General features: G+C 48.4%; 2 protein-coding genes across 4 annotated transcripts in view; one reads left to right on the top strand and one right to left on the bottom strand.

Moving 5' to 3' along the window:
- The window catches only part of LOC143013131 (uncharacterized), a 26811-nt gene extending 15392 nt beyond the window's left edge, over window positions 1-11419 (bottom strand). Inside the window, exon 1 of one of the 3 annotated variants that reach the window (XM_076166628.1) lies at window positions 11048-11419. The gene's annotated coding sequence lies outside the window, so the exon portion shown is untranslated. Of the gene's footprint in view, window positions 1-3689; window positions 3794-11047 lie in introns of those variants that run through there. The other 2 variants (XM_076166624.1, XM_076166627.1) reach the window with 2 other exon arrangements.
- Window positions 11420-14431: 3012 nt separating this feature from the next.
- The window catches only part of nkain4 (sodium/potassium transporting ATPase interacting 4), a 33629-nt gene continuing 20560 nt past the window's right edge, over window positions 14432-27500 (top strand). Inside the window, exon 1 of the mRNA XM_076167147.1 lies at window positions 14432-14850. Within this exon, the coding sequence (XP_076023262.1) occupies window positions 14797-14850 (54 nt within the window). The 5' untranslated portion in view covers window positions 14432-14796. The remainder of the gene's footprint in view (window positions 14851-27500) is intronic.

Genomic DNA, 27500 nt, shown 5'->3' with positions numbered 1-27500 from the left:
ATCTATAATAAATGACGGGAGAAAGGAGACAAGGGACAAGGCGTCTACCAAACATCACAAGGGCGAGTTGATCAGAGGAGGCCTGAGCTGAGACACACACACACACACACAGACACATGCTCATTACAGCTGAGAGAGGAGAGGAGAAATCACATCATGTCCATGGCAATCTGCAGCCCCGCGGGACTCTGCCACACGGCGCATAACAACACGGAGAGATGGAGAGAGAGAGGGAGGAGAGAGAGAGAGAGAAAAAGGGAGAGAGAGAGAGACAGCGAGGGAGAGACAGAGAGAAAAGGGGAGAGAGAGAGAGAGACAGGAGGGGGCAGCAGCTTAACCCAACATTTTTTTGCCATCTCTGAGCCTCTGCCTCTCTCTCTCTCTCACACACACACACACACAAACACACACAGTTTAGTCTCCTCTCCCTGTGTGACCCCCCCCCCCCTCCCCATCACTTAGCAGATCAAGCGAGCTCAAACCTGCCTGTGCGTTTGTCCCGGGCTCACTCTCTAATCTCATCCTGTGTGGAGCTCGGAGCTTCATCCTCCCCGTCAGGATGAAGTCACTCCTGTAACTTTAGCTCACTCTAATTGCCTTCTGATACAATAGTTGCTCCTTTGTTGCTCATTGGTGCATTCACAACACACACAACACACACTTCCTTCCTCTTTCTACATTTTAAAGCAGGTTTCTTCTTCTACGAAAGCAGCAGATTTCCCCTTTATTGTCGATTGTAACAACTTCCTGTTCCTGGTTGGCACAGCGAACAAACAAAAAACTAAATAAAACTCCACTTGTCTTATTGTTTGGACATTTCACTGCCTTGCCTCATCCAAAGAAAGGAATCCCACAGGTGGACACGCATGTGTGTGTGTGTGTGTGTGTGTGTGTGTGTGTGTGTGTGTGTGTGTGTGTGTTGAAACGTCTTTACAAATGACGTCTTACCCCCGAAAATGTGGGCCGAGAAACAAAACGTGGCGCTAAAACTGGACTGTTTCTTCTTTCAAGTGTGTGTGTGTGTAAATGCAGGCCTGTGTGCGCGTGTGTGTATGTGTGTGCTCGTGAGTTCTTAAATGGGAGGAACACACTCGATGCTTTTCTCTTCCTTAGTGCTGATCCGAGCTGTGAAGGCAAAGACCCCATTTTCCTCTCACTTGACTTAATTAACCAGAATGAGTCAGAGGCAACGATCAGGATTTAAAGATTTATTCTCATGGGATTGGCTCTCTCTCTCTCTCTCTCTCTCTCTCTCTCTCTCCCTCTCTCTCTCTCTCTTGTCCTCGTTCCTTTAATCATGGTTGCGTCGCTCTTTGTGTGCATGTGCGTTCCGTCCTTCCACACATTCAGAGCAAATCTAGATGCTGCATGTAAACAGAGGGTAAAGACAGATGAGCTCCCTCTTCTTCCTCTTCTTTTTCCTCCTCTCTCTCTTCTGAAGCATCGTTGGGCTCCATACATAAATGTACACAGCGGCGAGTTTGGCATGCAGATGTATCCGACTGGCAGCTCTTTGCTTTTTGCTTTAGATGCATTATTCATCCGTGTGCCAATTTGGAAGAACCCTCCCAATCCCCCCGGCAAGGGAAGGAGAGGGAGAGGGCGAGAGACACAGATTGATAGAGGGAGAAGAAGAAGAAGAAGAGAAGAAAGAGGGAGACGGAGAAGGAGACACGTTGGAGTGGCTGGGAGGGAAACCATCCAGAGTGACGCGCAGGTGAAAGCTGTGAAGACGTTCTCGCCCTCTCTCTCGCTTCGTCTTCCAACACCTAACATCCCACGTCCCGCCGCCTCGCCCTGACCCAGATTTAACCCGCGCACCTTCATCCCCCCGCCTCTTCCTCGCCTCGGTTTGCCGCCTGCTGCGTCAAATCAGTGTTTCATGTGCTGATTATAGACCTGACAGCTGGTTGCACCTTCCACCACCTCATCACCTTTAATTCCGGCGCCAAAACGCATCCTTCTTTTTCATTTTACCGTTTTATTATATATAACCGCTGACATATGCTTGAAATATCGCGAAGCAGAATCAGTGAGCGGCGCCGCTGCTCGTGGATTCGCGCTCCTCTGGGTGAACGATGTGTCAAACTGCGGCAAGCGCTCAGAGAATTCCCCCTGTCAGATTCCGGACCTTGTTTGTCGGTTGCGCTGCGATCCTTCGCCCCTCTGCTTTTGTCGCGTCGCCGGATGTCACGGCGGTCCTGCGGCGTGTCAGGGTGACACCCTCTCGTCTCTGACAGTCAGCAGGTCGTATTTTCTGCAAGTAAAGCAATGAATCTTCCCTAGAACTGACTCAAATCAATCCAATCTAGGGAGTCACACTAGGGAGTCACAGTAACGTCCACATGGGACTATTTGACTGCACTCAATGAAAAGCAGTGGGGGCAGTGTGTGTGTGTGTGTGTGCGCGTGTGTCCTCATTATTAATTCACACTCATCTTGTGAACACCTTCTCCTGCCGTCGCTCCATTCTGCTCATCGGTTTGTCAGCTTGCGACAATCAAACCTCACAATGTCACATCTGGCCGGTTAACGTTCCAGGTGGAGATCAAAGGGAGACGCGCAGCAGGAAGGACAGAAGACGCTTGTACCGCTACATACATGTGTAGACTTGCAGCGCGGCAGTGGCGGCGGCAACCAGCTCCCAGGTCCCGGGTGGCGAGTGATGTTTTCACACTTGTGTAGGGAGATTGCTATTTCTGCACAGAGGAAGATAACTCAATTATTCATCGCGGATGCTACTGCACTCACTTTACCTCTGTGAGAGAGAGAGAGAGAGAGACAGAGAGCGATGGTGAGTGTTTGTGCATGCGTGTGCGTGTGGAGACCTTCCAGAAGATGAACTGCTGACACGTCGGCCGGAAAAGACGAGAGGAAGGGGAGCTGTCATAAACACGGCAGGCGAGGAGCTATGAAGCGGCTGAGGTGAGGATCAAAGAGCGGAGGGAGCAAGAAAAGGAGGCGAGGAGGAGGAGGAGGAGGAGGAGGAATTGGTTCTCTTATCTTCACTCTAAGCCCACTGTGCGCTTCGCAACCCTCGCCGGCTCAATAAGAGGCTGCAAAGAGAGTTAAAAAAGTGATACTCAGTCGGCGTCTCTCCTCTCTAAAGGTCCAGATCCAGATCCAGGTCTGGAGCCGGCCCACTAAGCCTGATGTGCCTCTTGTCCTCTTGACAGTTGGTGTGTGTGTGTGTGTGTGTGTGTGTGTGTGTGTGTGTGTGTGTGTGTGTGTGTGTGTGTGTGTGTGTCTGAGTGCCCATCCTCTGTTTTATCATCTTAAAGCCAATCCCAATGCTGCGTTTGAGCGTCGTTGGAAATTAGGATTACTTTCTTTTCATGACCTTCCATGCACAGTTTCTGTTCCAACAAGTTTGCAGGATATACGTATATGAGCGTGGCAGCGATCGGGATTCAAACCCGCCACATGCTGCCCTTAAGAGTGAGTCTAAAGGCCATGGCTCAGTGCGCGACGGCGCATGTCCGCAAAGAGACGCCGAGTACTGCCCCTAGAGGACATTTGTTACATCTGACACCAGCACACGCACACCTCCACACACACACATGTAAATATAGACACAAAGGCATAGGGGATATTACCATATGTGTGTGTTTTGCACATTTCTTCCAGCTCACGACATCAATCTTTGACTGAAACAAGTGAAAATGCGCATAAATGGGACAGAGTCGTACCTCTCTGTCAGAGACGACGCATCTCTGCTGCTGATGCCGCCCTTATTTCCCTGAGGACGACTCCTTAGACGCCTCCGCGCAACCGTTTACAACAGCGGCCTTACACGACGGCAACCTACGCCAACTGATCAGATCATACAAACACACACGTATGCATTTAAAGAGGGAGCGCAGCATATACGTGTTAAGGAGAGATTTATTTTAAAACCATTCCCCCAGAGGCTTTCACAGGATTTGGACCAGAAAATACAAATGTGTCCCCTTCTCAAGCATGCGTTTGTTTTGGGGCATGTGTGTGTGTGTGTGTGTGTGTGTGTGTGTTTGCAATCAAGTAAATGACTGGGGGAAGGAGAGAGAGAGAGAGAGAGAGAGAGAGAGAGAGAGGGGGCATTTTGTATGTTGGTGTACTGTAGCTCAGCCTCCTGTGGTTTTCTGGGTGAGTCACTTTCTGCAGCTGCAAGCTTGCATGCGATCCCAAATGCCTCCGTGTGCAACACTGTGTGTGTGTGTGTATGAGTGTGTGTGTGTGTGTGCGTATGTGTGTGAGAGTGTGTGTGATCTCCCAAAAAAACCCAAAAGAAATCACAACATGAACCTTTCCGGCAAATGTTAAGCTCTGACATGGAAGCCAACACGTCGCCCATCGCTCCGTCTCCCATTCACTCGCCCGACTTGTCTCATTTTTTCGCTGGATGTTCCATTTCCGTTTGAAAAGGTGCTGGCTGCCGGCTTTATCGTGGCGGTGCAGACGCGGGAGCTGCTTCCCCCCGTGCTCCTCCTTCCCAGCCTCAGACTGGGAAGCCATCGATTTGATTTCAGTCTTAAAAGCCGTGTCGACCCGCACAAAAGGGCCGCTCATGGAAAAACCATTACCCCGGTGGATTGAGAAATGTTAACCTGTGCGCGTGTTTGCCGTCTCGCTCGCCTCCTGCACCTGTCCCACATGAGCGCTGGAGAGAGGGGGAGGGGGGAGGGGGGAGGGGGGAGGGAGGGTGAGAGAGAGAGAGAGAGAGAGAGAGAGAGAGAGAGAGAGAGCGCTCAGTGGGGATGCTCCTCTCTGGGAGAGTCATTATGCCTTCTCGCCCGCGGCCTACTCTCTCTCCCTCCTCTTTCCTCCCCCCTCCCTCCCTCACATCTCCACCCTCACCAGCTTCTTGCAAACTTACTACACTAAACTGTTTCAAAGCGCTGTTTAAGACTAATGCTTATTTTGAAAAAACTGACGCCTGATTGGATACGGACATAAAACGTAAAGATGCACAACAAATGACTTCCTGCTATGATTCATATCTGACTTCTTAGATCAACGGTACCAACGACAACTGACACGTATGAAAGTCGTGTAACTGTAGCAAATTATTCATAAATAAAGTGTTTCATCATTCTGCTCTAAGTCTGAATGAGCATGGACTCATCCTTTATGAACATTGTGTACTTCTGATCAGAGTATGGGTTGATTCATGGCGAGTTCAATCCCATAAAGGTGTAAACATCAGAGCTATGCTGCCTTAATGGAAGTATGTGGTCACGTCTTTAACACGCGTGTAAACAGACAGATGATCCAGTTGCTTGTGTAAACGTGACAGTGGTGAGCTCTTCAGGCCTTTGCAGCTCAGTGTGGTCGTGACTTGGCTCGTTTCTGACCTGCTGGCGTTCCACGTTTGACGATGGCGTGATGTGCGTGTGTGTGCCAGTGTGAGCGGCGTTAATACACTGCAGGTCTGTGCTAATTGGGTTAGCGCACCGTTCGGTTAATTGGGTTAGCAGAGATTCTATGACAGCAACCACGCTGACAGACCCAGCGTGCTATCGATCAAACGAGTGAATGAAGGGAGCAAACACAGCAGGTGCTTTCATTAAACAAGTCCAAACACACACATACACGCACACACACACACACACACACACACGTGTCAGATTACAGAAGAGCTACAGTTGCTGACAAAGGGAGGGAGGAAGGCGAGTGGGTCGCATCTAATAGAAGAAACAAAGGGTCGACACAGAGAATGCATCTATGAGAGGAAATGGCTAAATTACAGTGTGTGTGACGGTGTGTGTGTGACGGTGTGACAGAGAGAGAGAAAGTTTGTGAAAGACAGAGATTGAATCGCTTGTGACCTCAGCTCTCTTTCATGTGGAGGTGAATGCGTAAATAACAAAAATAAATCCCAAACAGCCCAAAATAGTTAACACACACACACACACACACACACTGTCAACAAAACTGTCAACAGTTTAACTTACAAACATATTCTCAGGTGTTAAGCTTAATTATAGAAGTCATTTCCTCATTTAAAAAAAGAACAGAGAGAGAGAGAGAGAGAGAGAGAGAGAGAGAGAGGTGGGAGGGAGGAAGTAAATCAAGACAGTTGCAACGTTTTTGTGCACACTGAGGATTCTCAACCCGAGTCGTGTCACCTCACTTCCTCGCTTAACACAATCTGCCGCCTTCCTAAAAATAGCTCAGTGTTTCTCTGAAGCTCGGGGCTCTATTGACTTCACACCAAGACAGGCAGGCAGGCAGACAGACAGACAGACAGACAGACAGGTTGCAGGCGTGTGTTTGCCACAGGGACGATAAAGGCAACGCAACAAAGTGCAACATTGCACAGCAGACACAGGCACACGCACACACACACACGATGTAATGCAGCTGTGTGGTGAGATGAGAGGAGATACGGCTCCCAGCTCGGCCGTGACGTTTATCTCACGTCTGTACAAACCCAAACGCTTTGAATCTCCTCAGTGAGGAGACATCAAAGACAAACACGTCGGAGAATATTTATCCAACATCTTGAACGTTCCCTCTCAGCTGAACGTTCCCTCACAGCTGAACGTTCCCTCTCAGCTGAACGTTCCCTCTCAGCTGAACGTTCCCTCTCAGCTGAACGTTCCCTCACAGCTGAACGTTCCCTCTCAGCTGAACATTCCCTCACAGCTGAACGTTCCCTCTCAGCTGTACGTTCCCTCTCAGCTGTACGTTCCCTCTCAGCTGAATGTTCTCTCTCAGCTGTACGTTCCTCTCAGCTGAACGTTCCCTCTCTACTGAACGTTCCCTCTCAGCTGAACGTTCCCTCACAGCTGAACGTTCCCTCTCAGCTGAACGTTCCCTCACAGCTGAACGTTCCCTCTCAGCTGTACGTTCCCTCTCAGCTGTACGTTCCCTCTCAGCTGAATGTTCTCTCTCAGCTGTACGTTCCCTCTCAGCTGAATGTTCTCTCTCAGCTGTACGTTCCCTCTCAGCTGAACGTTCTCTCTCAGCTGTACGTTCCCTCTCAGCTGAACGTTCCCTGTCTACTGAACGTTCCCTCTCAGCTGAAAGTTCCCTCTCTCCTCTGTGTTCCCTCTCTGCTGAAAGTTCCCTCCCTGCTCCAGGTTCCCTTTCTCTTCCCTCCAGCCACTCCTATTAAGCAGAATCACTAAAAGCCCCGGGGTTCTCTTACCAAACCAATCAATACCTGGACGGGGGCCTCTGCCACGGCCTCTTGCTGTGTGGCAGGTGAGACAGGCCAAGGCTTGCCTCAAACTGCCTGTTAATAAATAAATAAACAGGACGATACACAGACAGGAAGGAGACGCTCGTGGCGACGTGACACAGCTCCAACGCCGTGAACGCAAATGCCTACTGAGGTATGCAAATGACCAACAGATGGCTCGGAGAACCCACAAACTCACACACACACACAGAAAGACGCTCACACACACGCACGCAGCATCATAGCCTACTTAGTGCAACAACAGTCATGCCCCGTCGCCATCACACAGCACAATAAAGATAAATTTAGTGACAAAGCGATGTCAAATAAAGATTAAACACACACACCTGCATGTCAACAACACTAACACACTTACATGCTCATGAAATAGAGAAGAAAACACCTTTATTACTTTGGACAAAAGTCCGTCTTTCACATGTTAACCCGGTCCAACATTGACCTTTTGACCCGATCCGTAACTTCCCTTCATGCTATTAAACCACTACCGCTACTCAAACAAACACACTCATGGTCACACACACACACACAAACGCATGTCTTAAGAGCTTTTCACACAGGAGCAACAGCGCTACAATTAAAATTCTACAAGATCTATTTAATGAATTCATGCTTGAGACAATTTCGGGTCCGTTCTCTAAAAATATTAGCCGATTTATTAAACACACATATGTAAATTAACAAAGCGCCCAAACCTGACGGGAGCGTTGGCGAAGACGCAGTCTGCTGCTCCGTCTGCTGCTAAATGGCAGCCGGAGATGATGCACATTACCTACATGTAATAACGGAGCAGCAACATGCAGAACAAGCATATTAGCTCCAGCTGTAGTATTATGATTGCATCACATTAGAGATAATGGGGAGTTAGCAGCAAGTAAATGTCGGGCTCTGCGCTCGGCTGCTTCATTTATTGTGTTTGCTGTAGTATACAGTCGTGTTCAGTGACAGACTGCAGAGACGTGAATCAATACTTATGAATTACAGAGCTCCTGCTGTAATGGAGCCGCTGTAACACTGCACCTAGCATGATGTTTGCAGTGTGCAGCGCGTCCTGACATGATGGATGCAGAAGCAGCCCTTATTCAACTATTAATGATGATGATACTGTGTGTGTGTGTGTGTGTGTGTGTATGTGTGTGTGTGTGTGTGTGCGCGTGTGTGTGTGTGTGTGTCGCTGGTGTGAAGTTGGAGACGTCATGCACTGCATTGTGGGAGATTGTGTGGGAGCGGCGAGCGTGGCCGTCGGGCCGCCCGTGACCTTTTTCACGCTGCGCTTTCCCGATGAAATCCCGGTGATTCGCTGAAACGGGCATTTAAAGGGGCCGCCGTTGTCTGTGTCCTCGCCGATCTTCGGTTGCTATGGTGATCTTTTTTGTGCTTTAAAATATCATCGCGCGTGCTTGCAGTCAATGTTCAATGCTGCCGCTTCCATTCATCTATCTGCTCTCCACTCGCTCACCCCCCACACCCCCCCCCCCCCCCCCCCCCCCCCCCCCCCCCCCCTCTCTTTTCACTCTGGTCCACAGTCTCAGACGCTTCATACTTTCCCTTCTTTATTGCCACCTTGCTTCTTTGCATCCTCATAGTCTGCTTTCCTCCCCTTGGCCTCTGCAGTGCCTCTCCTTGCCCTATACACAGCATTAATAATTGAGAGCCATTTATTTATGCAGACAGTGAGTCTTGGTGCCCTGAACCCTTTGGTCATGGATCCATGGCACTAATGCAGGGTGGCAGGCCGGTTTGAGGTCCCACACTCTCAGACTATGGGGCACATCTGCCCGGGTTTACCAGACGATCTTTGGCCCCCCGGTTCCCTCGGCTATTATGCAGAGACCCGAGATGCGCCGGAGCTCGAATTGTGCTTTGATGGTGAACGTGAAGGCCACTGCGCAGGCGTGCCAGCCAGAGCCAAGAGTGTGTTCCTGTCCAAGAGATGGAGGTGAAAAAGGGATGATGGGAAGCAGGACGGGTGGATGGATGGATAGATGGAGGGAGGGAGGGAGGCAGGCGGCGCACCGGTGTTGTCGCCTCGGGTGAATCAGCAGCAGGAATTGTTCTCTGCCCTGTGGGGGCCATCTGACTGTTTTGTCACCCTGCACGGAGGGCCGACTCTGCCTCAAAGTGCTCGGCCCCCGTGTCTGCCGCTCCACATGCTTGATGTTTAATACATACTAGGGAGGAGGAGAGGGGGGGTATTGAGAACGCCCCGGGGGAGAGACGCAGCGTGGAGGGCGGGAGAGGAGAGGAGAGAAGAGGAGAGGAGAGGAGAGGAGAGGAGAGGAGAGGAGAGGAGAGGAGAGGAGAGGAGAGGAGAGGAGAGGAGAGGAGAGGAGAGGAGTTTCAGTTTTGTAGAGCAACCGAGAAAAGAGGGGTTCCTGTACAGAGCATGTGTGTGTGTGGGCAGGATGTGAACATAATTGCACGAGATTTCAAAACGGAGGTGGAACTCTATCGCAAATGTGAAATATACAAGATTGGAGTAAAGCGCCTCTCAACAAACTGCTCTCCTGTAATGAGAGGAGGAGGAGGCAGAGCTCAGTGCTGATTGTGTAAGACACAGATACCTGAGCCAGGACACACACCAGCCAACTTAACGCCTAAGCTGCTATGTTTCTACCAACGTACACCTGCACTTCTATAAGCTGCATGTGTGTGTGTGTGTGTGTGTGTGTGTGTGTGTACTGTAATTCAGGACACCACTCCCCAGTATAAGGCAGGAGAACAGGCCTCAGGGGTGACCCTCCTGCTTAAATCAACACAATAAGTGTAATGAGGAGAAATACACATACACACGCACACACACACACACACACACACACACACAGAGGGGTCAGGGAACCCTTGCTGCATAGTAAGTGGGTTTCATTCATCTACATGCACTGTGCCTGCCGTGTAAGTCTTTCTCTCACACCCACCGACACACACCCATACACACCATCATTTACCTCTAAAGCCTGCAACACAGGTGACACATTACATCATCATGCACTCCATTGTGGCTCTCATTAGGCAGGTAGACGGCTCTGATGCCTCAGGAGGGACAGAAGCAAAGCGATGAAGGCACACACTCATCATCATCATCGTCATCATCCTCATCATCACACTGATCCATTTGGTGAAACCTCAACATGACATCCATCTTTAACAGCTGTGCTGACATGTCTGCATCTCCTCTCACCACCATCCTCTCTCTCAGCTCCGGAGTCCATAATTAATCAACCGCCGCTGTGTGAGTGGGACTGGAGCCTTTTTTCTTATCATCACACACACACACACACACACACACACACAGCCACCCACGCCCTCGGGCCTATCAACGGATTAGGGAAGATAGGAAAACTCTTCACAAACGCTTTTGTAATAAATTTCATAGTGATAATAGCTGTGCGACACATGTTAAGGCTCATCAAAACTTTAAAGGGATGCGATCGAACCCTCCCCTCCCCTCCCCTCCCCCCCCTCCCCCAACCCACCCTAGTTTACCCACCCCATCAGCCACTGTAGCACCCTGCAGATTAAACCTTAATGCGCGCGTGCATAAAGTTATGGGTGTGTGCATGGGTGGGTGGGTCGGTGGGTGTGTGTGTGTGTGTGTATGTGTGTGTGTGGGGAGGGGGGGGGATGCGGGGTAAAAGTGCACCATTACCAAATTGACATGGCAACTTTCACACACCGCTGAAGATCTGGTTAGGCTGCACTTTACCGAGAAGCCTATGAATGATTGATCAGACAGGTGGGATCGTGTCGACAACAATTACGCGGTGGTGATGATGAAGATGATGGTGAACTGCACAGCAAAAACTGTGTAAGTCTTCACCAACACACACACATATACATATTTGGCTTTTATATATGAGGACTCACGTTAGAGGATCATTCCGGTGTCTCTGTGCCGGCTCTTCGGATGAGTTCTCCTGGGACAGCGGCGCCCGGATCCTCTCGATCATCCCCGCCTGCCCTCCTCAGATGCGCCCCTCGCTCCGCTGCTTTGGCGCCGCACGGAGAAGAGGAAGAAGCAGCAGCCGCCGCCGCATGACGCGTGATTTGCGTGTGTGTTTTAAAGTCGTTGCTTTCCGGTTTCGTCCGTCGTCCGTGTGTCGGAGCGGTGACAGCGGCGGAGTCCTACTCGAGAGGATGCTGACGCGCTACCGGAGGGGCTCGCCTCCTGCCTGCCTCCTGCCTGCCTGCCTCCTCTGGCTCCATCAGTGCTCCGGTTTGGGCAGCGACCATGTGACTTAACATTCGCTCAAGGCAGCTGGAATGATGCAAGGGAGCTTCCTGTCAGTACTACCAAAATAAAACCGGCTCTGACCCTTTTAAGAGCGCCAAAATTGCGGTAAGTAGAACATAGAATACGAAGATAAAGATAATAGAAGCTGTGCAAAATATATGGAAAAACTGAGGTGAAACTATAACAACACAGTCAGACACAAAAGAGCGATTTCAAACAATGGGGACGTACATTTGGGTAAAAACTCGCAAATCAAATCAAAGCTGCACTAATCAGTTTTGGCCACTGGGTGGTAGAAGTACCCCAAAGAAACTGGACGAAACACAGTCCTGACAGGCTGTAATGAGCTTTTGCCATATCAAGTTGTTTGAACAAATATCTTCCTGTTATTATTCTACAACATCACTACAGCCACGTTTCGTTAGCGGAAAATGTGGGGGTCCTTCCTCAACGTTCTCCCCACGTCAAAATACCTGAAGATCTTGTTAAAGTGCGTTCAGCACAGTTTAGTTTCTCTGCCAATGCTAACGCTAAAGCTGCCTCATTATACTTTTTCTTTCAGTTGTGTTTTATTTAGAAGGAAATCGCCTTACTTCCTTTCTTTCTCTCACTCTCACTACTAAACTTGACACAGCTGTGACGGCACCCTTTCAATTAAATCAGACCGTAGACCAGCGCCCCCCAGTGGTCACTCTTAGCAGTAACGATTTGGCTGTTGAAAGGGATTCGTTGGACCAATATTCCTTCAACAAAGCATAATCTGATAATAAATTATTCAAATGCTCCTCATAATAGCCTCTGTATTTATTCTACACCGAGTCTGAGAGTCTTTCTTATGGCAAAAGAGTAAAGAAAGAGACACCAGATGACACCAAGCATAAGCTACATGTATAATGTTAAAGTTTAATGAGCTGGAGTCTAAATAAGGAAAGTGTTGAGATGCTTGGTGGACAGCCAGTGGTGGTTGTATATAGGTTATATGTTGGTTTGATAAATATCACCATGAGCTAAAAGCAGAGACTCGATTTGCTCATTTATACAGTTTGACTATGAAGATAAATCATATACTGCGTTGTCAACAATGCAAAGTGAACAGAAGCTGCTTGGCGACAGTGTTGCAGCCTGACTTATTGCGTCATTTGTTGGTGCAGCACAATAATAATTTAGAGGCATCAAGTCATCCGGGCCGCTGTGTAAGTGTAAGAAGGGATGGAATGTATTTTGCTCTCAGGTCTCTGGCAGCCTCGCAAATGATGACGAATTGCCTGTTAGATCACATCCATGCATGTGTGAGGCCCGAGTCTCTTCTGTGTGCATGTTTGAATGTGGGAATACCCTTTGAGGAAAGAGAGGTGGACATGGCAAAGGAAAGAGAAGGGCGGGGGGCAGGGGGGGGACTAGAATGGATAGCTTAAGACACTTTCAGGTCCTCCTCCTCCTTTTCTTTTTGTGCTGTTGTCCACAATGAACCAGACTCATGGGTCTCCTCCACAATGCAGGTCCCCTCAGAGCAGAGCACCACTGGCTGCCCTGTCACTTCACATTAGTGTCTTTGTGGAGAAGAACAATTCCAGAGGGACTGGACACACTTGTCATGAAAGAAGCGTTCTGGGTTGGCATAGACACACACACACACACACACCCCCACACACACCCAGCGTCGATAAGGAGGTGTTGGGGCGAAAAAATGGGAACATGAGGAGATCTTACATCAAGGCTTCTAATAGACTTTTAACAGTGACCTCATTTCAGCCTGGTCTCTCTCTCTCTCTCTCTCTCTCACACACACACACACACACACACACACACACACACACACACACACACATACACACACACACACACACACACAGGTGGGGGATATTTACAGGCTTTAGCTTGTGGTTGCATTATTTTTTTTTTGTTTTTATGCACAAATCTTGCCTAACCGTCCATTTCCATAAATAGCCGGGGTTTATTTATAACGGCGTGGGAAGGAGGAGAGGAGCGTCGGGGCTGGATGAGGCACCTCCTGCATGGTTTGGGTCCTGGACGCAGGTGGGCAGGAGGGGGAAAAGAGAGGAGCTTTAAAGGAGCAGAGAGGAGGAGTGTGTGATGAAATCAGACGTGAAGTGTTCCCTCACTCGGCCTGGGGATGTTTAAAGATTTATCAGGCTGGCGAGGAGGAGAGAGGAGGGACCCGCACCGAGCTGAGGAGGCAGAGCTGAATGAGCCGCTTTTAAGATCTCCTCTATTATACTATAAATCACACAGAGCAACGACTGGCCAGAGGGCAGAGTCAAACAAAAGCTCTGTGTGGAGAGAAGGAGGGAGGTCAAGGGGAGTTTGGATAAAGGGAGAACAGGGACAAAGGGAAGGATGACCTATAAGACTATGATGTATAATTTCAAGCTGTGTTTAAATTTCCCATAGTCATACCAGGAATGTTCCAAAGCTGCAGCACACAAACAGCATCAGGGAATGTAACACCTGTGTGTGTGTGTGTGTGTGTGTGAATGTGTGTGTGTGTGCGCGTGTGTTCCTAGGACACAAAAACATGCAGATAAATATGCTGTGATGAAGGAATTTCCACTGAGTTGATCTGGATGGAGGAACTCTGCTGGAAAAAGGAGACATTGCCGGTTCACCCACCATTAAATCTCCTGGTTCTGGATCAAATGATGCGCGCCCCTGTTTGTTGAGACAGCCTGTTGTTCCCTCAAAGTGCCACGAGATGGCGCCGGTGCTCCATCACCACCATCATTTTTCGCTAGATCGTCACTCATACAAATTCTCTCTCGTATTTGAGTCCGATCTCTCTTACACACACACACACGCACGCACACACACACACGCACGCACGCACACACGCACGCGCGCATGCGCGCGCACACACACACACACACACACACACACACACACACACACACACACACACACACACACAGTATTCATATGTGTGTTCCAGAGAACTAATGAGTTGATCTTCCTGTGAGAGTGAGGTTATGATTTTAACTCTTTCGTGTCCGCCAGTTGCCGCCCCCCCTCCCATCTCTGCCCCCTCTGGTTGACTACACCTCCCCATCACTCAGACCCCACCTCCTTTTTACACACCGGCTCACACACACACACACACACACACTCAGGCACACTTACACACACTCTCCCAGGCAGTCACCTCGTGTGCGGACCGGCCGGACGGAGCTCAGACAGAAACCAAACCAAAACCTCCCTTAGAGATCCCGTTGAAAAGCAGCTGTGCGGAGAGTAAGAGGGACGAGGAGGAAGAGGAGGATGGGACAGCGGCGTTTGGATCTGGATTGAGTTCCGGGCGGCATCGTCACAGCTCCTTTCCGACCCCCGCTTCCAAACCCCCTTTTCGGCTTCACCCCCCGCTGACACAATGGGCTGCTGCAGCGGACGATGCACCCTCATCTTCATCTGCACTTTACAGCTGGTGAGTTCGACTCCTTCCTCAGCTGATTGTGATCGCGTTTAAAGATGAACAACTTTTGCTACAGAATCACACTGATGCATATTATTGTGATACTTTACAAAGATCCAAATATCACAGTTTTAAGTGCAACAAATGTTAGAGCGTAAACTGAAGTTCCACAACAGGTTCGATGCGATTCAAATGTCTTATCGGGTTGTTTTCCAGCTGAAACCATTATTACTCTTAATGAATACATTTGTCAGTGTTTGTGTGTCTTTGCCGCACCTGTGAGGACCTTTGCTGTGGTGGCAGACAGCATATGGTGGCTGGTGGGTCATTGGGTGGGATCCTCCCCTGCTGGCAGCCTGTCTTAGTATTTACAGTAGAGACCCAGAGGGGAATTTTAAGAAGATCAACTCTTTTGAATATTGAGGTGTTGAGCTCCCCCGCCCAACTCCCTGTGAGAGTCATCAACCATCCCAGCCAGACAGATTGTCTCATTGTCCGTCATGATGCCAAATAATGAGTCTATTGATAACAAATGTACAAATTCCTCCTTTGGATGTTTATTATTTGAGGAATTCTGTTCCCAAGAAATCCCAGATCAGGGTTCAGCAGTTGGCTGATCAGTGAAGTGAGAGCTGTGACATTTCCACCAGTCGACCCTCCTCCAGTCACAGTGCCAGAGCGGAGTCAAGTTGACGGGGTGTGACAATGTTATTTATGGTGATATTAAAAAAATACTGAGCTTGGACCCCCCCCCCCCCTCCCCTGAGTAAATGGAGCTTTCAACAGCTAAGGGAGCAATAAAATCTCTCTCACGACAAAGAGTGAAACAGGAAAGTTCTGATGTATTGCTTCACGCTCGAGGAAATCCAAGAACAAAGGCCGAACTGGAGAGTTCAGTGATCTCATCCACACGCACACGCTCAAACACACACACGGCCGAAAGGAAAGCAACCGGGGAGTGGCGCTCAGGGAAAACGACGACACGGCGAAGGGAAGGGGGCCCAAGTTCAGCAATAGGTGAATAGGTCCCCCTCCCCCCCGCGACTCAAATGTTGGACAATTGGTCACGTGACTCAGACGGATGTATCGACTCTGATATGATCGTTTCTGCCTTAATGTTTGTTTCTATTCGTACGTGGGGAAGCTGGATATATTCATTGGTGCGATTGTGGGCGTTATACTAGTTTGGCCTTTCGATAATGTAGGTAGATGTCTAGACTCCTATTGAAGTTACAGGTGTGTGTGCAGACTGCCTCGAGTGTGTGTGTGTGTGTGTGTGCACTTAAAAAATTCAAGAGGCTATTAAAGTGGATTTGAAAGAAATCCCTGTGTGAGCTGTTTCAGAGGAGAAAGAGATCAGCAGTGAGTTTGTTGTTGCAGTGATGTCCTGTTTACCTTTTAAGCCGCTTCCTTCCATCCTCAGCCTCTCTTGCTTCTTGCCTCCTCCCGACTTCCTCAAATTCAAACATAAGCCTGGTGTGTATTTTTTGTGTGTGTGTGTGTGTTTGTGTGTGTGTGTGTGTGTGTGTGTGTGTGTGTAGCGCTCAGATTTAGACTGGCAATTAATCAGACACAGACACCAGGTAAAGTGCCTGCGTGTGTGTGTCGCTTATTACAATCCGTACACGTTTTACCGATCACACACACACACACACACACACACACACACACACACACACACACACACACACACACATACGCCCACCAAGCTATCAAGCTATGGATCCACCTTAGGGGACACGCCTCTTTCCCCTCCCCAGTCTTTGAACCTTTTCGCCTCGTTAGAGAGAGGGAGGTTGACCATTTATTAAGAGGTTTATAAAGCTGTCAGCCGGCTGCTAAAAAGCCCCCGAAGAATCCTGGAAACAGCTTCCTGTTCCCCCCCGGAGGACCTGACACTTCCTGCCTGCAGAAACACACACATACACACACACACTCACACCAGCACACCTCTGATGAGTTTAACCTGCTAAGAGGAGTTACACTCAACCCTGCATGACCTTTCAAAAAGGCCATGGGGTCATGGATGTGTGTGTCTGTGTGTGTGTTCACATGAATAAACATGTGCACATGCAGCGGCACAAGGGATCCTAGTGTGTCTTAGTGGAAGCCAGGGCACTGACAATGATCCCGGTTATTCCCAGTTCATTACAGGGTAAAACTACCATTAACAAACAACAACCGCCGCTCCTCAGATGTAAAAATAGTCCCGCTTGAACCGCATGTGTGTGTGTGTGCCAATTATCTAGGCAGAGTGCCTCGATCCAACCTCTTCTGGCATCTCGGCCACCCCCTAATTGAATTGCGGTGCGCTTTCCTCATCAACAGGCCGAGCGATGGGACTCATCTCTCCGGGACAGAAGGCAACAGATAATGAGCCCATATTGATCCAAACGCCTCTGTTCCCTCGTCCTTCTGTAGCCTAACTGCTGCAGACACTCGTGTTGGACGGTTGTCAGAACGCCGATCGGCCCTGGAGAACAGGAAGCGCTGGCAGACGGCCCTGTGCGTCTGATGATTTGTCGGGAGCCTTTATCCTCCTGTTTTGGCGCCATCGTCCGTTTCGTTTCTACGTCGATGTCAAGCAAATGTACTTGAAACCCTCACAAAGCTCGCCACAGGTTGCCACCCTCCCTCACCTCTCACTCGCTTTGTCCCACTTCCTGTCCCTTGGCACGGACCCTGAGTAGGTCCCAGCACGTGCAGAACTTGGCTCAAAATCGTTCCAACTCTTCCTCGTGCATTCCCACAGTCGCCCCTCTGGCCCGGCTCTACCTGTCTCGCCGCCTGGACCACGTACTCCCTCACACTCGCTTTAATTCCTCTGACGCCCATCTGCTCGCTGTCCTTGCGTCCAGATTGTGCAGCGTGGGTGACGGGGCTTTTAGTGTCGCATGCCGCAAAACTCGGGAACTTCCCTCTGCTCCTCCCTCCATCCTTGTAGATCCCTCCTTCAGAATGTCTCTTCCTCTGTGGTTTTACTCACTTTTATCCTCATTTTTGTCTCTTTCTTTTAATGATTATCACTTATTTTGGTCTAATAGATATTTTATTGATACATAAAATCCTGTTTTTGTCTGGACGGGTCGTTTGAGGCGTTGACCTCGACCTGACCTGCCGTGGGAGCGATCTGATTGGTGGTGATTAGAGCCTCTGACCAATCGTGAATGTCGGCTGCAGGCCACAAGGGCTGCCGTTGTGAATGGAGTCGCTTTTTAATGCGGCGCGCCATGGACACCATGGGTGATTGATGAAGGAGGCCTCTTCCTCGGTCATGGTGTAGGTTAGAAAAGGACAGCCCGGGCAGACACACACAAACACCCACATACACACACACACACACACACACACACACACACACACACACACACACACACACACACACACACACACACACACACACACACACACATTTGTGCAGGTGTACAATCACGCTGAACAAGGGCAACAAGCTCAGAACTGCATATTGACCCTGAAAATATCTGGCCGACTAAAACAGGCAGCAATAACGGATGCAGCTTCACATGGACACCATTTCATACACACCCTCATCACTCTATCACACACAAACACACAAACACATACACACACACACACACAGCCATGCATCCCGAGGGCAGGTATATTTTAGTAGGTGAAGTGTCGGTTTAAGATGAAGACAGCGACAATCAGATGAGAGGATGGAACAAAGCAACAGTGGGGGAGGAGGGGGGGGTGGTTTGTTTCATCACAGCCAAGGTGAGGAGCAGAGGTGTTTGTCTTGTCACAGTGAACGACTGGTGATGATGGTCTGTGCCTGAGTGTGTGTGTGTGTGTGTGTGTGTGTGTGTGTGTGTGTGTGTGTGTGTGTGTGTGTGTGTGCGCGTGTGCGTGTGTGTGTCAGTGTGGTGATGGAGTGCAGAGGCAGGAGAGTCGGTGTAACGCCAGGGGTGTGAAACGATTTTTACCCCTTCCATTTTCACCACTAACACACCCACAAGCGCTGTCTGTAAGTGAGTGTGTGCGTGTGTGTGTGTTGGTGTGTGTGTGTGTGTATAATGTCTTCTGTCACACTTTCTCTTTATTGACAAAGGATAAATAATATAGCAGCTTTGTGTGGAGGACTTCAGAGATGATGAAGACAATCAGTCAGAACTATATCATTTCCATAGAGATAACTTCTTCCTCCCTCTGCAGGTATGACATCCTCAACCACACATTACAAAGGATCCCCCCAGCCCCCACACCTCCTCCTCCCCCGCCTCGCCCCTGCTTCCCCTGCTGGTCCTGTTGCTTTATGGGAACATTAACATTCAAATTTCTTGTTGAATATTCATGAGTGTAGAGATGCTGGATGTCTTTTGACGCAGCATCTAACCACCTAACCAATCTTCATGTACATGCAAGCCACAAGACACACAAGTACACACACACAAACACACACACACACACACTTTCAGCTCATGGCTTCGATATTAATGCATCACACAGATGTAATTAAGCATAATTACTGCAGCTGGGGAAAATTGCACGGCGTGGCAATAAAGTATTGTGTGCTATCAAGCCAGAAGACCTGTTTGTGTGCATGTGTGTGTATGTGTATGTGTGTGAGAGAGAGAGTGAGCGAGTTGCACTAATCTCTTTCTTTCTTGCCAGCACCAAGGCGATATAGGCAATACATCAAAACCTGCAAACCACTGAAATATGAAAGCTGTTCTTCGGAAGAGCTCAGAAATTTCAATTTTACAGACATCTGCTCAGGGTGTCTTCATTAGAGCGCATTTTTAAGTGTGTGTGCGTGTGTGTGTGTGTCCACCTCATGCTTCCATGCGGCTCCATGCGTATGGAATCAAGCGCGATCAATGATAATGAACGGAATTCCCTTGATTGCTGGCAGGTTGATGGAGGAGATGGGCCCTGCGGGGACAGAGGGAGAGGACGGTCACGGCTCTTTTATCTCTCTCTCTCTCTCTCTTATCTCTCTCTCTGGTCTGGTCTTTTCTGGCCTGTTATTAAGTTTTCATGAAGCCCCTTGTGGACTGTGATGGGCCTAAGTGTGAGCAAAAGCACAATTTCTTTGACTTTGCTTCGGCTCGCACGGAGGGAATTATCCACAAACAAACAAAAAAAACCTGTGCCGTTTGTGTGTGTGTTAGCTCACAGAAATGGGTTCAACATAAAGTCCACGTTAAGCCAGCAGACACCTATAAATAATATATATCACGCGTGTGTGATTATGTGATTTTCTCCTCTGGAAAGGTGGAGGAGCTGCTGTGCACCCCTGAGGTGGAAATCACAGCCGGCTCAGTTCAGTGTTACATGAAACACACTCCATATATTCCCAATATGGGCGGCGGATACGTGAAATGTAATTCATGCGTAAAATAAGAGCTACACCTGCTGAGATAACCGCGACTCATGTACCCGGCAACAATGTGTACAATGGTGGAGGATCAGAGAATCTAGATCTCTTAAGACATTTATGAGCGTTTTGATGTCATGTGTGTATACTGGCAGCCAAACTGACTTGGTTGTGTGATGTATGTGTTTGGAGGCTCTCATCTGTGTGAACAGCTCATAATCACCATCTTTAACCCTTTAAGGGCTAATCTGAGGTTGTTTACGGCAAAATCTCTCAAAGCAGAACAGGTCTTACAGGAGATGCTTTCTAGGTATCTGAGTAAATATTGAGAAAAATGTGCTTAAACGGTTTGCATTCCCAAAAAATTGGTGCATTTTTTTAAGGCAAGGGTTGTGGTTTGATCACATTTGTATTGGAAACATTTATTCCTACAAAACCAAGTAAGAAAGTGTGAAATGAAGGCCAAGCTCAGTTCCAACAGACTTTGAAACTTAACTTATATGCTTTTTAATTAGCAATGTTAAAGCATAATAATGCATTAAAAACCAGATTTTGAAAAGAGCAGAGCAATATCAGGAGGAGAGTGGATCACATCAGAGGGTCACAGACGCTGCTGTAGTTCATATGGTGTCATGTATGAAGGTCTCACCCCCCCTTCTTCTGTGCCTATGGGCAATTACTCTTTTCTTCCCGAAGGTCACAGCAGGTTGCCGTAATTAAGTGTGTGTGTGTGTGTGTATGTGTGTGTGTGTGTGTGTGTGTGTGTGTGTGTGTGTTGTCACATGATGCCTGACGCTCTGCCCTGATTGTGCTCTTGACCTAGGCGGTGCTGATTGCTACGCCTGAACGGTCTTCATCTACATGAAAGTGGAAGCCTGACAGGTCATGCTTAGCCTCAGCTGCTCAAATGAGGGAATGAAAATAAAACAAAACAAAACAACACCCCAACGACTAAATGTGTGTGTGTGTGTTTGTGTGTGTGTAGGTCACAAGGCAAGGTGACTGCATAATAAGCTCACACACTCACAACACAAAGACGTTTTCCTTTTTTTTGGCGCCTCTCACCTGATAGCCGGATACTTGGACTTTGCTTATTAACACGCGATGCTCTTTGTTATCTGTTTCTCTGTTTTTCCTTTATCTCCCACCTTCTCGCTCTCACTCTCTCTCTCTCTCTCTGTCCCACCCCCCGCCCTGCCCCACCCGTTACAGAGAGGCCAGGTTTGAATGTGCTTGAATTATTGATCACCATCTGATTTATCTGCAGAACCAGAGCGGGCGAGATTGGAAGAGAAATGGAGATAGATAGACAGAGGGAAATAGAGAGAGAGAAACGAAACTGGGAATGAGAGGGGGGCGGTGGTTTTCGACCTCATGCTCTGGACCAATTATGATCCTGACCCCTGGAGACCTCAGATATGTTTAGCTTTCTATTTTCCTCCTCTTCCTTTTTTTCCTCCTTCTTCTCTTCTCTGGCGTGCCGTCACCACGGAAACCGTTTACGCGTATCCAGAAACTCCCGCGCCATAAAGCCTTCAGGAAATTAAAAAAAAAAATGAACCTGTCAAATTGAGATGTGGGAATTTACAACGCAAATCTAGAGCGAGCACGGAGAGGAGGCGACGACCTCGGGGGAGGAAGGGTGTGAGTGTGTGTGTGTGTGTGGGAGGGAGGGGGGGGCTCAGCAGCGGGTCGACATCCTGCTCCTGAAGACAACTGTCACTCTAAACATAGCTCTACATACATATGGAGCCTTTAAACTGACCACAACTGTGACCCCGCCCAAGCAGATGAACGGGTTTGCCTGGAGAGCAAGATTCCCTTTTTTGTCATCATCTCACTCTCTCACTATGCAAAGATTCTATCGGAGCGGTTTGAGGGTTTGACCTTCCTGTTGTTTGGCTCGATCTTCCCTTGAGTTGTTTTCTGTGTGTTAGTTTATGATAATACGAGTCGCTCTCTGAAAAACCATCTCCTCTTTGTCCCTGGTGGCCCTTTTTACAACTGTTCGCTGTTTTAATGTCTTCAATTTAACACACCATTAATTATGTGGTTATGCTGAAAACCTTGGGCCTGCAATTGTGTGTGTGTGTGTGTGTGTGTGTGTGTGTGTGTGTGTGTGTGTGCGCCCGCCCGCCCGCCTGCCCATGCACAAACTTATGCGAGATCCCGCTCTCATATATGAGTGTGTGTTCCACATCGGTGACATTGCAATATTAAGCTATAATGGAGATAAAACTGGAACTATTTGCAAACCCATTTCTCTCTTTCCGTTCCAGCGGTTCCAGCGGTGTCATTTGTTATATCGTGGCATCGAATAAATTGCTTTGGGAACGCCGCAGCCTGGACCACGATCCTGACAGATCACACTCAGCTGAATGGCGGCGAAGCGTATTCATCTCCTTCAAATCCGCCAACTATTTGTGTTTGTTTGGCGTCGTCGGGCTCCTTGTTTAACATGCGGCTGATGACTTTACAGATGTCGTGGCACCAATCGTGTCGCGTGATCCGACGCCGGCCGCGGCGCAACTTCCACCGCCTGGCGCCTGGCAAACTAAGAGTGATGGCGTTTATGATGAAAAGTGCAACATTAGGTAGTCAATTATGGAAATCAGAGCTGGAGGGTACAAACTGCTGACAGCTGTTTGCTCTTCTTCATCACGCATGCATGAGGAGAATCTCCTCTGTCGCTGTTAAACTGCGTACTTGTTAATTGGGGCGAAAACTAAACCGTTTTGTCTCTTTCCATCCAGTCCGTGGTGTGTTTGGGTTCAATCTGTCTCTGCCTCTTCGTCCCGCTTCTCTTTCGTCAGCTCCTCTGAGAAATCAAAGCCTGCATGTCCACAGTTCATTCCTCTGATGTATTTTGTTTATCTAGATGTGTGATGCAATTCAATGTCTCATCTCTTGTTTTGTTTTTTAACTTAACACTTGAGTTCGGGAGCCATAAAAGAGGAGAAACGGCTTCGAAACTATGCATTAATCCCCTGGGTTGACATAAAAATCCGTTTGAACAATCTCACCCTGCTGCTTTCCTCCTCCGTAGCCCTGTTAAGTCAATGCAGCAGAATCTAAATGAGCCTCTAATCAACCCAACACTGCTACTTTTGCAGATAAACTTAAAAAAAAACACACATTGGCTGCAGGGGGAAAAAAACTGAGGAAGGGAGATAAAGGGAGGAAGAGAGAGACGGGGAGAGATAAGAGAGACGCACGCTGGTGTCAGAGGAAGGATGTTTGCTGTCACACTGAGGGAATTTGGGTCGTATCTCAGTGAACTTTGTTCCACGCTGGAGTTGGCGTGTCGGTGTCGGTGTGCTTGCAGGCATCACAGTCCTCTCCGCTGGATCCTATCTGGGTTTTCTTGACTCCCACGCGCGAACCACTCAGTGTTTTTGTGACTTCTTTAACAACTTTATCAAGCGTTGAGATGAAAGGATGTTGAAGTTGAAACAAGTGCAGAAGCGTCACGGGGAGACAGACGATGACTCAGTTTCTGCCTGATCATTTACAGGTCAGACGCAGTGCTTATGGCCTTAAACATGAGCTGGTAAAGGTGTTTAGTAGCCTGCAGCGGCGTTTTGATTGGGGAAGTAACCTAATGTCCATCTGTAAGATCCTCCAGAGTGGATGGAGGGCAGATCAAAGTGACGGTGAAGGAGATTTGGAAGCATTTGAAGGGCTAACTAGACTGATGTTGGCTGAGGAGGCTGGAGAGGAGAAGAAGAAGAATAGAGGAAAGAAGAAGCTCAAATGGACTAAGAAAATGAAACCCGTCTAGGAGACATTTTAAGTTCCATTTCAAAGGACGGGACGGGACAGGACCTATATAACAAGGTTCCCCGAAGCTCCCAGTGTCCAGATGCTGGATCCTTTCTTCTCTTCTCTCAGCTTGGGGGAGGATTTGTTATCGCGTGTTTCCAAAAACCACTCAGAGATTAGCATGTAATTACAGCTAAGCGCTCTGGAAGGTTAGCTTTCCACTAGCTGCTTTGCTACACCCAGAACAACAGCCAACACATCCACACACACACACACACACACATATACAACACTAAGGGGCTGCTGATTGTTTGATGGCACGGACCATATTTCAAACAGCGAAGAAGAAATTGGCTTATGAAGGCACCCTACCTCCTAATCCCTGTCTCAGCTTTGCTAGGTCAGCCGCCACCAAGGGCGAGCTATCAATCCAACTCCATATGTGGCCAGTGCCTGCTACACACACACACACACACACACACACGAACACACACACACACACACACACACACACACACACACACACACACACACACGCACACTGGCACCATTAGTTACTCAAGGATCTGGGTGTATAATGGCTATTAAAAAGTTTTTGAGAAAGTTACCTCGCCGCTTGCTAGGATTCACAAAGTCGCAACAAGTCTGGGCAAAGACAGCCAGGTTCTGACTCACACACACACACACACACACACACACACACACACACACACACACACACACACTCGCACACACACACACACTCACACACAGAGCGACGTGTTATAACCACACATACTGACGACACATTAACACAATATGTGTGTGATTTATAGTATCTGCAGGTGTGGAGCCACCCTGTCAGAGATTTAACACCATGATATCGGTAAACGAGAGAAGATTGATAGTTAAAAGCTAAATCGCTAAACCAGCGCTCCTCATCCTTTGGTCCCTCTTCTCTAAACCCCAAAATGGCTTCATTTCAGTCTCAGTATCTCAGACTCAGTATCCTAATGAACCATCAGGCGGTGCGGATCAAACATCAACCTGATCCTCTCGTCACTCTTTCATGTGTCAGTGTGTGTGTGTGTGTGTGTGTGTGTGTGTGTGTGTGTGTGTGTGTGTGTGTGTGTGTGTGTGTGTGTGTTTGTGTGTGTGTGTGTGTGTATGCGTATGCATAAAACCACAAACATACACACACATACAGATTCCTAGCTAATAAGCGAATGTACATAAGGTTGAAGCGACAGAGGGAAGCGGCAGGTTTGAGGCTTTCGATCACTGTTAATGATCTGGTATCATGTGGCTGAAAGGAAGATTAATTGAGGCTTTCACAGAGCCGTGAATGGAGAGAGAGTGGCTAGAGTGATTAGATAGAGAGAAAGACAGAGAGAGAGAGAGAGAGGGAGGACAATGGGACAAAGAAAGGATGAAATGGAGGCAGTAGTAAAGTTGTCGCATCCTGCTGTCCTACCCACCCTCTAATCGCAGAGTATTTATGGTTGGTGAAGTGTAACATGCACAATTCGCCACGTACATACATACACACACACACACGCGCCATAAAAAGCAAACGTATACCACCAGATTCCATCACCCTGGAGGGAGTGATTTGTGCATGCGGGAGGTCAGCTGGAGGCTTTTACAGGCCGGCTCAGTGTTCCTGGAAGAGCATTGGTATCTTTTTGATCAAATTCTGCCCTACTCTCCGGTAAACGGCTTCCTATGAATTGGGAGCTAATAGTGTGTGTGTGTGTGTGTGTGTGTGTGTGTGTGTGTGTGTGTGTGTGTGTTTGTGCGCGTGCGTGAGAGCCGGCAGTCTTTTCCATCCCTGATTGATTGTTGTCATCTTGCCGGATTATTGAGTTAACAGTGAACGGGATAGGCTTACTACAGCATCTCAGAAGAGAGAATGCACACACACACACTCTCACACACACACACACGCACGTACACGCTAATGCCTATGCAGTCAGATGAGTGACAATGGAAACATTACAGCGGAAGACTCTTAATGAATACATGTGGGGGATCCGAACTATGCTTGTGGGAAGAATGCAGGCATGTGCTTGCTAACACGTGTAGGATTGGCATGTTGAACAGGCATGTATGTGCAGGGGACACGTGGGTGTGGCGTGTTGATTTGGGTCAATGCAGCGGAGGAAACACTGCAGCTATCGGTGAAACATCAGTGATTACCTCTCATTATTCACTGATGATAGGGTGGGAAAGAGAAAATGGAGATGACGGCAAAATCCTTGAATCGCTTTCTTGTTATCATCTAAAAACCATAACAGAGTGTAAATTTGATTCCAATCAGAAGCAAACAGGCTTCACACACACTCTCACCACCTGCAATCAATTATTGAGGTTTGGTTGATTGTTTTGCAGCGTAGTGGTCCTTACTTGTCATTGAGTTGAATCGAGCAGAGGACACGCACGACTTCTTCTTCTGCTTCATTAATGCGTTTCAACCCCCTTTCCACCCATCTCTCTCTCCATCTGCTTCTCTTCTTCTGTAGATCATAAAACTCACTCCAACCATTGATTTTACTTTCTTTCCCCGACCTCAGTTTCCTCCATTTTCCACCTCTTCCATTAGAACAAAAAGCCTTTATATCTTCACTCTGGCAAACATCTCCCGGCTCTTTTTTTTTAAAAATGTGCTGTTGTTGGAGGCACGTTCCATTCCGCTCACCTCGCCCTCTTGTCACCTCGCCCCCCGCCCCCGCCTGGTGGGAGTTACTGTGGCTCGTGCGAAGGAGTGTTCATTTTTAATTATCGCCCAAGTATTTGATCATCTCTCTCCTGCTTGTCACCAGAGTCCCATCAGGTTGCTGGAAACATTTCCATTACATTAGAAAGAGCAGCCATGTCTGTGTACCAGTGTGTGTGTGTGTGTGTCTGTGTGCTTGGTGGTGCGTGCCTATCATTGCGGCAGAGACGAGATTCCCCCCCCAACCTCATCCATCTTCCAGCGGTTGGCTGGAAATGTCATGTCGACACGTGAGGAAACACACACACACGCACACACCCACACACACACACACACACACACACACACACACACAGGCCTATCTGGCAGTGGAATTCTAATTTAAAATGGTTTGAATCCCCCTCCTCCCCCAAATGGCATCATGCTAATTGAGTCGATGCAAATAAGGACTTACAGTATTAAAGGTTCAAATTGCTTTTTTTTCTCCGCGCTGTTGCACAAAATGCTGAGACAACGTGAGGCAGCGAGACAAAGACGGGATTTATGTCTGAGAAGGAATAACGAATAGAAATGACATCATCACTTCATCAAATCTCGTTACGTTTAAATGGACTTAAACCTTTAATTTCATCGTGCGAGTTTCAGCTTTGTGCGTGTGTCTGTGTGCCTGAGTGTGTGTGTGTGTGTGTGTGTGTGTGAGTGTGCGTGTGCGTGCACATTTACGAGCGTGTATTTTAATAAGCACCTGGGCTTAGTTGCGGTGGTATTATTAAGGTAGTATACTTGCTTCCCATAAAGTTCCCACAGCGTTCCCTCTCCTGGAGGCCGGTTGGCAGGAAGGCTGGAAATTGTGAGCTTCTTCTG

The sequence above is a fragment of the Genypterus blacodes genome, unplaced genomic scaffold (genome assembly GCF_046128005.1).
Source record: "Genypterus blacodes isolate CSIRO-AG114 ecotype Tasmania unplaced genomic scaffold, CSIRO-AGI_Gbla_v1 ptg000156l_1, whole genome shotgun sequence".
Lineage (NCBI taxonomy): Eukaryota > Metazoa > Chordata > Actinopteri > Ophidiiformes > Ophidiidae > Genypterus > Genypterus blacodes.
This window is presented reverse-complemented; position numbering and strand designations above follow the sequence as displayed.